Here is an 18,501-nt window from a genome sequence, read left to right as displayed (position 1 = left end):
TGGAACCTGCTTGGGATTCTCTCTCTCCCTCTCTCTCTCTGCCCCTCCCCTGCTCTCACTCTCTCTCTCTCTCAAAATAAATAAATAAACTTAAAAAAAAAAAAAGAATTTACTATATGGTAAGACTAAGCAACTTCTTTCTGAAATTGTACTATTTCTGAAGAGAAGCAGAATTAGATAATTAAAGCAACATTATTGCTTAGCAGAATTAAGAATTTACAAAATGCCCTAATGTTGGCAAATACACAGTGACACATATATGTGTGATGTGATTTAATGTCTGATGTATAGAATTTATTTTTAAATACTCCAGGGGAAAAAAAAATGAATGGAGGAGACATAAAACAAGATTAGCAAAATGTTGATAATTTTTGAAGCTGAATGAGGGGTTTATTCTTCTACTTTTGGGTATGTTTGTTAAATTTCTGTAATAAGGGGTATTTTTGTGTGTGGGATTTTTTTTTTTAAGTTTAAAAAAGGAAGGAGAAAAAAGCTAAGTACAGAAGTTAAAAGAGCATCACACCTTCCAGGATATAACAAAAGTAGCTTTTTGTCTGTAACTGGTGTTAACATTTTGCACAGTGGTTTTGCACAGTGGTAGTTGTCCAATTGTAGGCCTTTGGGCTTCTCCGTGGAACCAGGCGTTGTCCAAGTCTCAGTGCTGTGGGCAGGGAACTGAATGTATTTTCCCTAATGTAATTAATTATAGGAGTATTTAACGTTGGGGTAGGGGACACAATGACTTCCTCTCTTTTCTTTGGGGCGTAATGATGAAAATCAGGAATAGGGTGCGTCACAGGGTACTCCTTCCCAGGGGCATGCATTTTTGCCTGAATAAGGATCTTCCTTTCCCCACCCCCCAGGATTGCATAGGTTCTATGGGGCCTTTAGCCTAGCTCTATTGGTCCCCAAAAGGAAAATAGTTGAGGATTGCCTCCTGTTGTAGCTATAGAGTGCCTGTTCCTCTTGGCCAGGGAGCAGCAAGGGGTCACCTGGGGCCCCACAGAGCCTGTGGCTTTATTGCTAACATCGGAGCCTTGGTCAACTCCCGTCCAGCACTAGTTGCACCACAGTTAGTTCAGTTCTGTTCAGCAGAAATAAACTGTAAACTTGTTGACATTTTTGTCCTCTTTACAATGCATTGTTTATTTTTCCATGACTGAGAATTTTGATGCAATTATCACGGAGATTTCTGACAAAAGGGAAATAGCTGAGGAATTTTGATGAGTTCCCCACTTCATTAATCAGAACAAGCGTCTCTAGTGACAGGGTCAGAATTACAACGAAGATTAGATAGCAAATTGCTGTTCCACCTGATGCCAATCATTCCCCACGACAGCAGTGTGATTACACGTCAGGGAAGAGCTTTTCTTGCCAACAAAATGAGGGCAACTCCAGTGCAGGTAATAAATTTAGCAGGGCGAGCTGTCATTTCTCCTCTTGAGTGGAGTCCTTAACGATCAGAGGATGTCTTATGGAAGATTTTGAGAGGATGAGAAGAATTTCCCTTAAAAACTTACTCAATTTCACTTTGTGTAGTATTTTATTTTATAAATTATTATAGATATGTATTTAGGAACAGTCTTTCCCACAGTGATTTTCTGTATTTTACTTACCTGTACGAAGCCTTAACTCTCACCACAACTACGTTAAAAAGATGTGCAAGTTAGTGAAAAGAATATATGACCGTAGTTGAAAATCTGTCAGAAACAAAACATGGTACAGAAATAAAGGAACTAAGTAAGAAATGGAGGGAGGTCAGAATAGTTGTCTGATGAGTTAAAACATTAAATTCTGAGGGGCGCCTGTGTAGCTCAGTTGGTTAAGCGTCGGACTTCGGCTCAGGTCATGATCTCACGGTTCATGGGTTCGAGCCCCGCGTTGGGCTCTGTGCTGACAGCTCAGAGCCTGGAGCCTGCTTTGGATTCTGCGTCTCCTTCTGTCTCTCTGCCCCTCCCCTGCTCATGCTCTGTCTGTCTCTCTCTCTCTCAAAAATAAATAAACATCAAAAAAAAGAAAAAACCATTAAATTCTGAAACAAAATTTATTGAATAATATGTATTAAACAGAATGTATTCCTCTTCCAACACAGTTGTGACTTTCAATAATAGTTCTTGTTTCAAAGAGCAAAAGGATAGAGCACTATTGTAGTGGCACTGAAGAGGAGAAGCAGGCCCGGGAACAGCAGGGACTCAGCTGGGGGGAGAGGTAATAGAGAGAATAAATAGATCATGACTATGGAAGTATGCCACTTCTCATCACTTCTAAATAAAAGCAGAGTGCTAGCATCTTCCAGAGAAGACAGGACTGAGAGTATTTTCCTTTCCCAAATACTTTCCTCCAAGTACATTTATGGGAATCCTATTTGCCCGAATAATGTTTGCCATGAATCAAGAATAACTAAGTGGCTATTTTTGATTCACACTTTTATTTATTTTTTTTTACTTTAATGAGATTGCTCTTTTGAGTAGTCAATCACAAGTGAATTTCGAGAAAGCAGTTGCTGTGAGGGCTCCTGGGTGGCTCAGCTGGGTGAGTTTCCAATTCTTGATTTCTACTCAGGTCATGATCCCAGAGTTGTGGGATCAAGCCCTGCATTGGGTTCTGCTCTGAGTGTGGAGACTGCTTAAGATTCTCTCTCTCCCTCTGCCACTCTCCCCTTCTCATGCTCTCTCTCTCTAAAATAAAATGTATTAAAAAAAAGAAAAGAAAAGAAAGCAGTTGCTGTGAGTCTGTCACTTTGCTGTTACTAACTTTTATGTAGTGAAACTGAATCATAGATCGTTAAAACTGATCATTTTGCTCTTAAAGTCTAATCTTAACTATTTGACAGACATATAATGACAATAGCATTTATTAACACAAATTTTGCCCTTTTAAATTCACATATGTTCCAGCAGTGCTCTTCTACCATAGTAAGGTATATATTGCGTTTTTTCTCTTTCAGTATAAAAGCAGCAAAAAATTTGCCCTTCATTTTTAAAAAGAAGACTTTTTGCCTAATATAGATTGGGTCATCAGGATGCCAGAATATTTCAGTATTAACCTTAGGTATGCCACTAGCTTTTCACTCTGTGAATTTAGTGATTAACCCTTCTCTACTTGAAGTTTAGCTTTGTAAAGTAAATCATAATATCTGCAGTCTCTCCATTTGGTAATGATGGTCTACAAATTAATAAAACAGTGCATGTAATATTGTGCTTACAGCAATGCTTTGAACTTTGTAGACAAGGAATATAGAAATCCAAGAAGGACACTATTAATAGTGTTATTATTGTCCAGGTGGATTATGTTTATACTATTTCATCATTAGAAACATTCCAGGAGTTAAAATTAGAGATAGCTACACACAGAATATTTCATCAGATCGTTCAGGAGGAATATCTTAAATGAATCTGGTATTTTCTTTTGACAATGACACACAAGTTAACAATATATTTTTTTTCCATGGTCTATTTTGTGGGTTAGATAGGCGAATAATGCAAAAAGTATATCCCCTCAACTTGGTAGCTATGTGTCTTTTCTTTTTTATGACTGCAGGCATATCCTGTATTCAGCAAATGTCCCTTCCTCTCTCCCTCTCTTTTCCCTTCTTCCCTCTTTTCCTCCCTCCTTCCCTTCCTTCCATGGCATCTAAGGTAAACGTCTGCACAGTATTCCCTCATTTGACATAATGGAAAGGGAACAAGGGCTTTTTAAAGTTTGCCATGGTTTCTCCTGATAAATAACAATAGGGAAGATTTTGTAGTTTGTCTAAATGGAAATATAACTGAATTCTTGTTATTCCTGGACAAATGGTCTATTTCTAAGAATTCCAACATATGCTTCCTTCCTAATGTTATCAATCTTTCAATTTATATATCCTCTCTCCCTATAATCTCTCAAAAGGAGAGATTATATCTTAACTTTGTTCAGAGTTCCCAAATTTAAACGCAGTGGTGGTTGCTTACTAAATGTTGAAATAGTGAAAGATAAGTATTGTTACACAGATAGAAGCAGTAAGTACAGATGATCCTGGTAGAGCTAACAAGTGCTTGAAGCTGGTCATTAGGCATTCCCTATACTTCCCACAAAGTCACTTTCTATGAAGTTACTTTGTGTTTTATTGCTACCAACACGGATTTTCCATATCCATTCATGGGACCCACTCCCTTCCTTCTGGAGGCTCACAGTCTAGTAGAAACCAGTGAACAGGTGATTATAATACAGTGTAATGAGAGTTTTGATAGAAGAAGCAGAGGTTGCTGAGAACACAGTGGAAGGGCACTGAGATTTGCAGAAAGTAGTTGGTGATAGGAGAACTTCCAGGGAGAAGTGAGTCCTGAAGTATTCAGGTAAAGAGAGGGCAGAAATGGAGGACCAAGAAATTGGTATGAACATAGGAAGGTGTTAAGCAGTGTGGTTGATATAAGGCCAAGAGCTGAAAGTTACGTGATGTGGGAACATTAAGTTTACTGTGAAGGTGGAAGATGAAGGCGACGACTAGATCTCAGAGATTTTCTTAAACCAGAGAGTAAAGTACTTCTCTGGGGATATCTTTAGGGTCAGTGGAACTTGTCTTACTTGTTGTCAGATGCATGGAGTGGAAGATCACAAGTGTCCTGAGCATCTAGTCTCTCTAGACCTGCTCACCAAAGCTCTCCCATGGTCATGGTAGCCCAGCTGAAGCTGTTTTAGCTCTCCTGTTTCCAGACACCAGAGACCCCCATTCCATCCTCATGGGATCGTCTATATTCCTTTGTGTAGGATATCAGCAGGTGTTAGTAACAGAAATTAACTAATTGGTTGGTACTTTATTTTATTAAGTTTATTTTATTTATTTATTGGGGAGGAGGGCACAGAGAGAGAGAGGGAGAGAGAAAATCCCAAACAGGCTCTGCACTGCCAGCACAGAGCCCGATGTAGGGCTCGAACCCATGAACTGTGAGATCATGACCTGAGCTGAAATCAAGAGTCAAATGTTTAACCCACTGAGCCACCCAGGCGTCTGAATCAGTTGGTATTTTAAGCTCCAAGACAAGTTGGCCATCCTCCTAGAAGCAGGTGTTTCAAGCTTTTCAAACAAGTCCCTTAACTGGGGTCTTAGATATGACTGCTACTCCAGCTTCCCAAAGGACTGGTGCCTGAGAATGAGAATTAAGTACTATAGTTTAAGACATGAGCCTCAGCTGCATGACTTGAATAGTTATACTTGGTTCTCCTTCCATCAAGACGACAGTTGCGGGGCGCCTGGATGGCGCAGTCGGTTAAGCATCCGACTTCAGCCAGGTCACGATCTCGCGGTCCGTGAGTTCGAGCCCCGCGTCGGGCTCTGGGCTGATGGCTCGGAGCCTGGAGCCTGTTTCCGATTCTGTGTCTCCCTCTCTCTCTGCCCCTCCCCCGTTCATGCTCTGTCTCTCTCTGTCCCAAAAATAAATAAAAAACGTTGAAAAAAAAAACAAAAAAAAAAAAAAAAAAAGACGACAGTTGCTAGATTTGTTAGAAAAAGTATGAGGGGGATACCTGAGGTGACAGCTCTCAGTATTAGATATTACAAACACTAGAGCCAATCAGTGGTGATTTTCCACATGTTTCCATTGCAGTGTCAAAAACGGTATTTCTCTGCCTGGCACAAGCTGATCCTTGATCATAGGATCAAGCTGGGAAAAGCTGGGACCCTGTCTGACTGGAAGTTTCAACTGAAAGTCCTGCGGGCCTGGAGAGACTACACAAGATCCCAGAAGTTGGCACGGGAGACTCAAGCCATGGAAAATTACCTTAGGGAAGAAAACAGGTACTATTATCTGTACCATGAAAATCCTTCTGGTGTATTATAGGACATTTTTCCTCCTGAAGAATCCCAAAATAATCTAAAAATTATGTTCACTAGAATCATCTCATCCTTTATAAAATGTGGTAATCACTGTTTTTCTATATTACATCCCAAACTAGAAAATTTTAACTGAGGGGCACCTGGTGGCTCAGTCAGTTAAGCATCTGACTCTTGATCTCAGCCCAGGTCTTAATCTCAGGGTCATAAGTTCGCACTGGGCATGAAGCCTGCTTAAGAAAAAGAAAAAGAAAAAAAAGAATATTTTAACTGAAAAGTATAAGCAAAGATTTCATTAAAATATACTGATGTACATGCTCTCCTTTTGAAGAAAACAAGTACTATGTTTTTTCCTTGCCCTCTGGATGTCGTAGCATTGCACCTTGGACCATTTTACCAATTCAGAAGACAGAGTTTGGTTTATATGCCAGTAATTCTCACTGATGGAAATACCTGTCTCCACGCTGAATGTTAATTAGGAACACAGGGAACATCCATCTGCCAAGGTGATTCCCCCCACTCCTCTGTCTTCTGTCCCACACCTTATTTAGAGGTTTTTGACACCTTTATATCATCTGTCTCTTATGCTTGTGAATGACACAGAATTTGTCTTCAAATAAAACTTCCTTTGTTCCGTCATCTTAAAATTATATACATTTTCTTCTATTCATTTCCAAGTTTAGCTCTGCATCCTTGAACCAAAATCATGGGTATAGAAGGAACCATTTGTTTGTTTGGGGACAGGAGCAGTTTATGTGCTTATGTGTAATCACTTCTCTTACCAGCAACTCTTATTCAGGGTGAAAACTTGAATGAATTGTGTGTGAAACCATTGTTATGTAGAAGGAAATGCTGCCCCCTGGAGTTGTGCAGCTGTGTGACAGCATCAGGTCCTGGGGTGGATACACAGGAGTCTGAAGCCCTTTTATGAGGAAGACAAGATCTAGAAGCAGGACAGGGGCTGAGCAGCATCATAAACAATAAAGTGCATAAATCATCCCCTCTGCCACTGAGAACTTAGTAGAAGTAAGTGTCACACTGAGCAGGCTCCTACAGAGTGCCAGGAAGGGCTTGATCAGGAAGGTAGGTCTTGAGCCGGACTTTGTACCATAAATAGGATATTCCTAGGTGGGGATGGGGAGATGAGGTAATGGCACTTGGTGTTAGCCATTCAGGTTGGCCAGAGATCATCAAGCATGTGGTTTCTCAAGTTCATCAATTTGTGAAAGGCCTTGAATGCCAAGACAAGGAGTTTAGGAATTCTTTGGTAAATAAAGGTGAAGTCTTGATAGTTTTTAAGCAGAGGGATGACTTAGTCAATTTCCCTTTCTTTACAGTATGCTAGGGGGAAAAAAAAAAGGTCAGCTTAGAAAACTCTTTCCCATAATTCATTTCTAAGTTCTTAGGACCTAGCGATTCATATAAGGAATTGGGATGATAGCTTACTGAAAAAGGAATAGCTAGCAAGATATGCTGGGTAAAGGAGAGAAACTGGAGGTGCTGTAAAAGGGAAGTGACATGAATGATGGTATGAAGGGAGTGGAAACTGAGTGTTGAAGTTAAACATGGCTGTGAAATTTACATACCAGAAGAAACTTGTAGAAGAAAAATATGAAGAACTTGAGATTTCATTGCAATTAAACTGCTTAAATATGAAATCACTAAATGGGGATTTCATAATAGCATTATGTGCCAATTTTTTTTTTAAGATCTTAGAACGTCTCGTATCTGTGAATTATTTTCAGGTGTCTATTTTTAAACATTCAGAATGGGTACTACATTTTTTTTAAGTGCCAGAGTTAGAAAATACTTAACTTGTAATAATTTTTTTACTACAGAACTTTAGAGCAAAAAAATTTAGAGCAGAAAGCCACCTCAAGGATCGTCTGATCCTGCCTGTCATTTTACATATGTTAAAAGTAAGGCCTAGAGAGAGTAAACGACTCTCTCAAGGTCCAAAGGGCAAGAGTAGCTAGTCCAGGACTAGACTCTGGTCTCTTTGCTTCTGATCCAAATGCTCTTTCCTGTACCACACTGCTTCTGTACTAAATGTTATATAACATCTAGGTGGTGGTTCCCCAAGACAGCTGTATTTTTCATTTGTGTGGCAATTTACTTTAGATGGCTGCAGAAGAAAAATAAAGCAGTAATTAACAAATGACAAGACATGCTGGAAACACATTAGTAGTAAGAAGCTACTAGATACAAACCATCCTTTGTGCTGCTTTCCCAAATCCCAGGCTGTCTGCATGTTTTTCTTTGTTCTAGAAAGAAGGATGGGATATTAAAAGTGGGGAAAAGCTCTAAGTTAGCTACTATAAGCAGAAACCAAGAAACATTAGTGGGATTGAGGGTGTGTGGAGAGCTGGGTTCTTTTCTGTGTTCATCAGAGTTTCTCCTAGTATCTCAGTAGACACCAAATACACATTTGCTGAATAATAAGTGAGTCAATGAGGAGTTTATTTGCTTCCTCTTTTGCAATTTAACTTGACAGTGTTTTCAAGTATTTTTTTCCCCAAAGAATGAGCTCAAGGGATATAATGGGTTACTAACCATAGAAACTAAACACTTACCAGATTGGCAAAGCACAGGTGGTTCTGTGGCCCATCCACCTGGACATGGAAATTATTTGCCATGCCCGTTACTCAGATGTCAGCTGTGTCTTCATCCTCCAGCTCTTGCATCCGCACTTGTTTCTGACACCTGAGATTTCCCTCACTGGCCAGTTCCCCCATGCAAGGCCTAGCTTTCCTGGCTTCCTTCCTTCCTTCCATCCTTCCGTCCTTCCGTCCTCCCCTTTTTCCTTTCTTTAATTTTCTTTTGTTCTTTCTCCTATTTTTGTCTGTCTCTTTTCTTTTAAAAGTAGTTATGGTAATGGTGTTATAAAATTTCAATACAATATTATAATATAATCTCAACCTTAACAAATATTCCCAAACCTGAGAATTTACTTGCTTAGGTAATACAATAAAACCCTGGTGCACATGCTTAGTTAGACCCTTTGATGTGGTGGTGTTGGAATTTGAACTGTATTTTTACTTTGCTCAGCATGTTTACTTTTAAAAGCTGACTTCATTTCTTCCATTGCTCCTCTCTCCCTTCCTCTCTTAAATTTATGGCGAGCCCTAGACAAAATTAGGAAGGAGCGGGGTTTTCGACGTCTTCCACCAGCCCTTTTTGAGCCCCTGATTTCTCAGTTCTTCCCTGAGAAGCACCTCTGTTTTCCCCTCATTAACCTCTACATTACTTGCAGTCCTGCCCTCTCTTGTACCAGAGTTCTGGGCCTTTCCTGAAATATGCTTTTATCTCTTCCCTTTGTCCCTCAAGCCCCTCATGCTCTTTTACTGTAATCCTCAGTTGATGTTATCCCTCTCAGGAAACTGTGTATACTTTAACAGGCATGGTCTGGAAACAGTGCCCAATATGTAAGTGTTGGGGATTTGAGGGTACTGTGTGGCAGGCCAGTGGGAAAACTGGCCCTTTGACATCCCTCAAACTATGGTGTTCATTTGTTCACTTGTTCTTTCATTCTGTTTGATAGAATTTATTCTTTCAGCCAACCAGCTTTATTGACATTTACTGGGTACTAGGCTCTCTCCTAAGTACAGGGAGGAGGGACTTGAAAAAAAGTGTTAAACACTTGCCTTCTAGGAGTTTTCCATTTAAGTGAAGTTAAACATGGCACCCAACTACTAAAAATAATTGCAACAGAAGGCAGCATAAGATAAATACTCGAGAGTGACATGGACTTGGCTATCGTGCGTTATAATCCCCTGAGGAGCTTTTTAAAAATAGGAATTCATGGGCCCCACCTTCTGAGAGACAGAATGTGGCTAAGTAGAAGAGGGCGTTTTTCAGTTTGGGGAAAAACTGGTAAATCAGCACATAGCTGGGGTGAGCCCACATGCTAGCCTAGAAGAGGGGAGGCTGGGTTGAAAATAGACTGTCAGGTCCCCATTTTCCCACACCTCATTTGAGCTTTCTTTTGGGCAGTCACTTACAGCGCCCCTCTGTGAATCATGTTTGATGCCCTTCCCTCCATGCTCACCTGGTATGAAGGCAAGAGGCCAGAAATTGCATGGCTTCTGAAGCTGGTCAGGCTCCTCATATGTCTGTCATAGAGGCAGGGGGCCCAGATTTGCACTGCCTGGCTCACTTTAAAACCCTTTCAGACAGAATTGTGTTATCTTCTTTTTCCCTGGGGGCTACCTGGTGCATTATTGAATGCATTAGCTCCTTCATTCCTGCTCCTATTCATCCCAAATGCGACTGCTTGCACCGCTGCTGTTTTCATGCGTCAGATTTCAGGACTCAGATCACTAGTGTGTGCTTATTTATTTATCATTTTTCATATCCTTTTAAAAAATTCAAGACACTTTTTAGATATCTAGTAGTTTTGCCCTGAGACACTGTTATCTTCCATGAGAATTTGTTCTCTATGTTTAGGGTGTGTGTGTGTGTGTGTGTGTGAATTAGATCTTTTTAAAAAAACTCCTGTAGAACAAGCAATGTAAAGCCTTTTTTTTTTTTTTTTTTTTTTTTAGGGTGATACCATTTTTAGGAGGAATCTGAGGCTTAGAAGCTTCCAGGTACTTATCTAGTCACCCCTATCTATTCAGTTAGTCAGTGTTCTCCTGATTTATAGGTTCTAGTTCATGCACTGATCACTAAGTATCAATTCAGGTGTTGTTATAAACAGCATGGTTCAGGGGCACCTAGGTGGCTCAGTTGGTTAAACATCGACTTCAGCTCAGGTCATGATCTTAACAGTTTGTGAGTCTGAGCTTTGTGTTGGGCTCTGTGCTGACAGCTCAAAGCCTGGAGCCTGCTTCAGGTTCTCCCTCGCTCTCTGCCCCTCCCCTGCTCATGCTCTGTCTCTCTCTCTCAAAAATAAATAAAAATGTTAAAAAATTAAAAAAAATAAGAAACAGCATGGTTCATATTTAAACTCTTATTTAAACCCTAATAGTTTATTTTCTTTTTTTAACTTAAATTTTATTTTATTTTATTTTTACAATTTATTTATTTAAATTCAAGTTAGTTAACATACAGTGTAGTATTGGTTTCAGGAGTAGAACCCAGTGATTCATTACGTATATATAATACCCAGCGCTCATCCCAACAAGTACCCTCCTTAATGCCCATCACCCATTTGGCCCATCCCCTCACCCACCTCCCCTCCAGCAACCCTCAGTTTGTTCTCTGTATTTCAGAGTCTCTTATGGTTTTCCTCCCTCTCTGTTTTGTGTCTTATTTTTCTCTTATTTTTTTTATTATTAATTTATTTTTTTGTATTTTTCATTTACATCCAAGTTAGCATATAGTGCAATAATGATTTCAGGAGTAGAATCCAGTGATTCATCCCCTACATATAACACCTAGTGCTCACCCCAACATATGTCCTCCTTAATGCTCCTCACCTGTTTAGCCCATCCTCCCACCCCAAATCCCTCCAACAACCCTCAGTTTGTTCTCTGTATTTAAGAGACTCTTATCTTTTGTTCTCATCCCTGTTTTTATATTATTTTTGCTTCCCTTCTCTTATGTTCATCTGTTTTGTATCTTAAATTCCACATATGAGTGAAGTCATGTGATATGTCTTTTTCTGACTAGTTTCACTTACCATAATACCTTGTAGTTCCATCCACGTAGTTGCAAATGGCAAGATTTCATTCTTTTCGATTGCTGAGTAATATTCCATCTTGTGTGTGTACGTGTGTGTGTGTATACACACACACACACACCATATCTTCTTTATCCATTTATCCATTGATGGACATTTGGGCTCTTTCCATACTTTGGCTGTTGTCGATAGCACTGCTGTAAACATTGGGGTGCATGTCCCCTTCAAAACAGCATACCTGTATCCTTTAGATAAATACCTAGTAGTGCAATTGCTGGGTCGTAGGGTAGTTCTATTTTTAACTTTTTGAGGAAACTCCATACTGTTTTCCAGAGTGGCTGCACCAGTTCGCATTCCTACCTGCAGTGCAAAAGGTTTCCTCTTTCTCCTCATCCTTGCCAACATTTGTTGTTGCCTGAGTTGTTAATGTTAGCCATTCTGACAGGTGTGGAGTGGTATCTCATTGTGGTTTTGATTTGTATTTCCCTGATGTTGAGTGATATTGAACATCTTTTCATGGGTCTATTAGGCATCTGGATGTGTTCTTTGGAAGTGTCTATTCATGTCTTTTGCCCATTTCTTCACTTTTTTGTTTTGTTTTGTTTTTTGGGTGCTGAGTTTGGTAAGTTCTTTATAGATTTTAAATACTAACCCCTTATCTGATATTAGAAGATACTGCAAATATCTTCTCCCTTTCTGTTGGTTGCCTTTTAGTTTTGCTAGTTGTTTCCTTCTCTGTGCAGAAGCTTTTTATCTTGATGTGGTCCCAATAGTTCATTTTTGCATTTGTTTCTCTTGCCTCTGGAGATATATTGAGTAAGAAGTTGTTCTGGCTGAGGTCAAAGAGGTTTTTGCCTGCTTTCTCCTCTAGGATTTTGATGGCTTTCTGTCTTACATGTAGGTCTTACATCCATTTTGAGTTTATTTCTTTGTCTGGTGTAAGAAAGTGGTCTAGGTTCATTCTTCTACATTCTTCTACATGGCACTGTCCAGTTTTCCCAACACCTTCAGTTTGCTGAAGAGACTGTCTTGGTTAGCCCATTCATTCTTTAGTAGGATGGTCTTTAGTCTCCAATAATTTGTTGTCTTTCCAAATTTTTTTCTTGTGGTTGATTACAAGTTTCATAGCGTTGTGGTCTGAAAATATGCATGGTATGATCTCGATCTTTTTGTACTTGTTGAGGGCTGATTTGTGTCCCAGTATGTGATCTACTCTGGAGAATGTTCCATGTGCACTGGAGAAGAATGTATATTCCACTGCTTTAGGATGAAATGTTCTGAATATATCTGTTAAATCCATCTGATCCAGTGTGTCATTCAAAGCCGTTGTTTCTTTGTTGATTTTCTGCTTAGATGATATGTCCATTGCTGTAAGTGGGGTGTTGAAGTCCCCTACTATTATGGTATTATTATCAATGAGTTTCTTTATGTTCATGATTAATTGATTTATATATTTGTGTGTTTCCACATTGAGGGCATAAATGTTTATAATTGTTAGATCTTGGTGGACATACCCCTTAATTATGATATAATGCCCTTCTTCATCTCTTGTTACAGTCTTTATTTTAAAATCTAGATTGTCTGATATAGGTATGGCTACTCCAGCTTTCTTTTGGTGACCGTTAGCATGATAGATGGTTCTCCATCCCCTTACTTTCAATCTGAAGGTGTCTTTATGTCTAAAATTGGTTTCTTATAAATATCATAAAGATGGATCTTATTTTCTTCTCCATTCTGATACCCTATGTCTTTTGATTGGAGCATTTATTCCATTAACATTTAGAGTGAGTACTGAAAGATAGGAATTTATTGCTATTGTGTTGTCTGTAGAGTTGGAGTTTCTGGTGGTATTCTCTGGTCCTTTCTAGTCTTTGATGCTTTGGGTCTTTTTTTGTTTTTGTCATTTTTTCTCCCCTCAGAGAGTCCCCCTTAAAATTTCTTGCAGGGCTGTTTTAGTGGTCATGAACTCCTTTAGTTTTTGTTGTCTGGGAAACTCTTTATCTCTCCTTCTATTTTGAATGACAGCCTTGCCAGATAAAAAATTCTTGGCCGCATATTTTTCTGATTCAGCACATTGAATATATCCTGCCACTCCTTTCTGGCCTGCCAATTCTATGGATAGGTCTGCTGCGAACCTGATCTGTCTTCCTTTATAGGTTAAGACTTTTTTCCCTTGCTGCTTTCATGATTCTTTCCTTGCCTGAGTATTTTGTGAATTTGACTATGATATGCCTTGATTGTCAGTTTTGTTGAATCTAATGTGAGTTCTCTGTGTTTCTTGGATTTTGATGTCTGTGTCTTTCCACAAATGAGGAAAGGTTTCCACTATAATTTGCTCACATAAAAACCTTCTACCCCTTTTTCTGTCTCTTCATCTCCTTGGACTCCTATGATTCAGATGTTATTCCTTTGTAATGAGTCACTGAGTTCTCTAATTCTTATAATGTGCTCCTTTGCATTAGTTTCCCTCTTTTTTACTGCTTCATTATTCTCTACAAGTTTATCTTCTATATCCCCCCCATTCTCTTGAAAAAGAAGAAAGGCTAAAATGGATTTAATATCAATCATAGTGACATGAAGCTTCCATAAAATCTCCAAAATACAGGGTTCAGGGAACTTCCGGGCAGGTGAACACATCCACATTGACACCCCAAATACACGGGGACAGAAGCTCTTGTGCTTAGGACCCTCCCAGACCTCACCCTATATATCTCTTCATCTGGCTGTTCATTGGTATCCTTCATCTTATATCCTTTAATTAACTGGTAAACATAAATGTTTCTCCAAGTTCTGTGAGCTACTCTAGCAAATTAATCAAACCCAAGGAAGGGGTGGTTGGAACTTACAGTCTATAGCCAATTGATCAGAAACACAGGTGATAGATAACCTGGTCTTGTGACTGGCATCTGAAGGTGGTAGGAGGAATGGGGGAAGATACTTATGGGACCGAGCCCTTAAACTGTGAGATCTGACACTGTCTTCAGGTAGAGGTGTCAGAATTGAGTTGAGTTCTTGGATACCCTGCTGGGTGTACAAGAATTGCTTGTTGGTGTGGGTAAAAACCTCCACACATTTGGTGACTAGAGTGCCAGAAGTGAGGTATTCTCTGAAAACGTAAAAAAGACACACAGGTGACAAACAGTGGGGAAAAATTGGATTTTTCCCTACATGGGAAGGAAAATGGAGTTTTTCCATTATATATGGTCTTTAGCCTTTCTGTGCATGCAGTTATGTAAGTATGATGCTCAATTTATACACTCGTGCCAGAAATTCCCATATTTCATCTTGGAAGCATATTGGGACAGGATGTTTTCCAAAGGTAACTCTGTCCTTCATTTTATGATTAATTGGGAACTGTGTCTGAAACCATTTCTTTTGGTTAGCATACCTTAGTATTGCATTGGATTGAGGTTTTAAGACATAAGTGATTTTTCAGTTTCAGAAATATTTATGTTTTTAGTGTTAATCTTTTAAAAAGTATAGAAATTAGCTTATTTGGACTATTGTCACTCTGCTGAGGTGAACTGCAGAGGAACGGGAGTAAAACCAGCCTTGTCTCTGGATCCCTGCCTTCTTCATGTCTACTCTTCCATCACAACCCTCAAATGTAGATATTTTAAACACACTTTGAAATCCCCTACATAGTCATTATAGAGTGGCCTCTAAGCACTATGGTGAACATGAAATTTTTACCCATTTTCTTACTGTTTAGTCTTTTTGTTATACTTGCAGAAATATTTTTCTCTTTCCCTTTTTATAGTGTCCAAATAACTTCTTCCATGACAGTCAGAATCCTAGATCACTTTTTGCTGTTTATGCTGTAAAGACATGAAATTAACACATCAGATAAATTTCACACTCCCCCCCCTTCCTGAGCAGATTGATGTAAATTGAATTTCACATTAATCAGACAGAGCAATATACATCTTCTATCCAGTGGAAATTTATGATTTTCACTTACTTAAGAAAAGTGCTATAGGCTTTCTATTTCTTTCACTATTTAAACATTGGTATTTTGGGAGCTTTTTCTTACCTGCATTGCTACCTGATTTATTATCCCTATTTCCTCTAAAATTTTTATTTCAAGGTTATTCTGTCTCATACTAGATAATTTATTTCCATCAAATTAAACTCCATGTATAAATGTTTATATTACCACCTATATTGTACTTTTATCACAAAGACATCAGTCTGTTAATCAAATATTGAGTACCTACATTAATACAGTAGAAGGAAGCAATTAAATACAATGAAATCCACTGTTGGCAGAGTTGTTGTTAGTGTTTATCCTGAATTTCATTATTTCAGTGGACTCTACTCTCACCAATTGGTTGTTTCATCCAATGCCTCTGACATAGGTTAAATTCTATAATACTAGAATAGTCTTTTTCAAACTAAGGGTTTTAACCCATTAATGGGACCTGAAATCAGACTCAAGATGAGCTATTTTTTAAAGAAATCGAATGCATCAGAAATGTCAGAATGCACCTCTGGTAGTAAGGGTAAATATTGTTTGGTGAAACTTTTGTTTCATTTAGATATGTTTTTGTTTCAAACATACACATATACCTATAAACTTGTATGTTGAGCCACGGTGTAACATTTTTCTTACTGTAGGTGCCAGTCAAAAAAGATTTAAAAGTCACTTAAACATTTAAGAACTCTAGAAATGTTCTCCTGACTCAGTGACTTAAGAACTTTATGATTTTTTTTTATGTAACCCCAAAGAGTCTTTGAGGAGTGTTAAGCATTATGGATATTCAACAGAAATGGGTATACAAATTGTATTCTAGAGAGCATATTCGAGTCACTTTTACAAGATAAAATCAAGTAGGTGTCTAGATAATAGATTTTAAACCTCAGAACTGACCCCTGATGCAATATAATAAGTTCCAAACTCTATAGCTTACTTATTCAGGGACAATAATTATCCACTTTTAGTGCTCAGAGACCTCCATGCTTGAATTCTCAAATGGCTGTCAGAAAAATGTCTCTTAATGGAGATCCCCTTTGGGAAGGGAGTGTAGCAACAAGCATTACCCAACTCCACTCAGTGATGTCTCCTAATGTCATGAAGTATCTGGGAATCAAAAAAAGGTCTTCCTTACAAAGAGAATTAACCAGACTCATTACTAGACTCTGAATGAGTTCCATGTGGGCAAGTGCCTTATCTCTGACACGTCTTTCACACTTGTCTAGTGTTTAGCAAGGCAGTGTTTTATTCATTCAGTTTAAGCATTTGGTAAATGAATCCTTCTCTTTAGAGATCCTGTGTCTGATCAAGTTCTTTCCTAAGATCCACCCTCCTGGTTTCATACTGACTTTTGTAAGTTTTATACTTAATTTGTTATTGACAGTTCACTTGTTAAATCTTGTTCCATTCCCTTTCTCCCAAACCTGTCTTCATTTGCAAGCATGGCTGAAATCTCCCTCATGCATTCATCTTTTTAAAAGTAGTTATTTAGGGGCTCCTGGGCAGCCCAGTCAGTTAAGCGTTCAACTCTTGATTTCGGTTGAGGTCATGATCTAACGGTTCATGAGTTCAAGCACCGAATCAGGCTCACGCTCACAGCACAGAGCCTGCTTGGGATCCTCTCTCTCTCCCTCTCTCTCTCTGCCCCTCTCCCGCTCACTTGCACGTGTGGTCTCTCTGTCTCTCTCAAAATAAGTAAACTTAAAAAAAATAAATGTAGTTCTTTATATGCCTGTTCTCTTTGCTCCCTTTTACTATTTTATGGTAATTTAGAAAATGTAGTATGTCTTTGTGACATGATAGAATTCCTTCTTCTGAGGTAATGTCTTAAGGTACTAATGCCCTCTACTAGCAGACCTTTTGCACCAGGGAATTTGATAAAGTGATTCCATTTTAGCTTAAATAAAAGGATAAACTGGAGGTAAGATGGAGTATTTCTGGGACTCCTTTAGACTTGTCTCATTTATATTATCAACTAACAAGCGATAAATGGCTTCTTCTTTTTAACGGAAGAACTTTGTTGCTTAGAAAACAACAACTGGCCACTGAATATAACCGGAAACAAGTTCTCCGACACCACTTTACAGAATGGCAGCATTGGCATCGTGCAGAGATCCTAAAGAGAGAGCTGGCACAAACTAAGAAGGAAACCAGGAAGAGAATGAATGAGCTGCTGATGGCAGCATCACTAGGGAAACTCAGTGCAAATGGGTCACCTGGCATCAGTCTACTTGAGGAAGCAGCAGCCATGGTGGATGCACCTGTAAGAAATGGAGAGGTACAATGTTTTTCCTTTGCTTGGCCTTCTACTTATTAAACACTGGCATCTGAGCTCTGCACCTGTATAGCCTAGGATATATTAGCCACTGTCAGATTGCCTTGACTGGGCTATCTAAAAGATGAAAGCTGTTTATAGTACACAAAGGTTACCTTTCAGTCAGTGTTTATTTTCTTGAGCTGAATCTTGTTTTTATATATCACATATAAACTTTGGTATAGTTGAGACTCGGTAGGGACATAATATAGAGAGGGAATTTACAATAAATGAAAGACTCTTTCACAAATAGATAAAGATTGTTTATACCTTTTGAATTCCTCTTACTTGATCATCAGACATTTCCTTTCTAACTGAGTTACAACATATATATATATATATATCTATGTATATATATATATGGAATTTTAAAGTTTTTGTCTAATAAGAAAATCGTATGTTAATTATTGTAATTTGATAGGAGAAAATGAGAGAGGAAAAAGAAAAGTAGCCTATAATTCCATCATCTGGAGATAACCACCAATAACATGTTGAAATACAGCCATATAGTCTTTTCTCTATTCATGCATATGTAAATTTTTCTCTTTAATATTTATATAACTTAACGTTTCTTCAAGTGACTGAAGATATCTAGTTTTTCATAATACAGAGAAAGTAAGGCCATTTTTTTCCTTCTTAATAACTATATAACTATGCTGTTTTTCTAAAAAAAATAATTCATAATTTTATAATATAACATGTGAATTTTCTATGCCACTAAATCTACTTCTGCAACAGTAGTTCTCAACTGAGACTAAACCACAGATGAGACCTGTTAAATC

General features: G+C 38.5%; 1 protein-coding gene across 4 annotated transcripts in view; it reads left to right on the top strand.

The window, feature by feature from the left end:
• CCDC191 (coiled-coil domain containing 191) overlaps nucleotides 1–18,501 on the top strand; it is an 89,951-nt gene that overhangs the window by 29,195 nt on the left and 42,255 nt on the right. For all 4 annotated transcript variants that reach the window (XM_042903716.1, XM_042903715.1, XM_042903717.1 and 1 more), the window contains 2 exons: nucleotides 5,583–5,773; nucleotides 17,434–17,683. In XM_042903716.1, coding sequence (XP_042759650.1) covers nucleotides 5,583–5,773; nucleotides 17,434–17,683 — 441 coding nt within the window. The remainder of the gene's footprint in view (nucleotides 1–5,582; nucleotides 5,774–17,433; nucleotides 17,684–18,501) is intronic.

The sequence above is a fragment of the Panthera leo genome, chromosome C2 (assembly GCF_018350215.1).
Source record: "Panthera leo isolate Ple1 chromosome C2, P.leo_Ple1_pat1.1, whole genome shotgun sequence".
In the NCBI taxonomy this organism is placed as follows: Eukaryota; Metazoa; Chordata; class Mammalia; order Carnivora; family Felidae; genus Panthera; species Panthera leo.
This window is presented reverse-complemented; position numbering and strand designations above follow the sequence as displayed.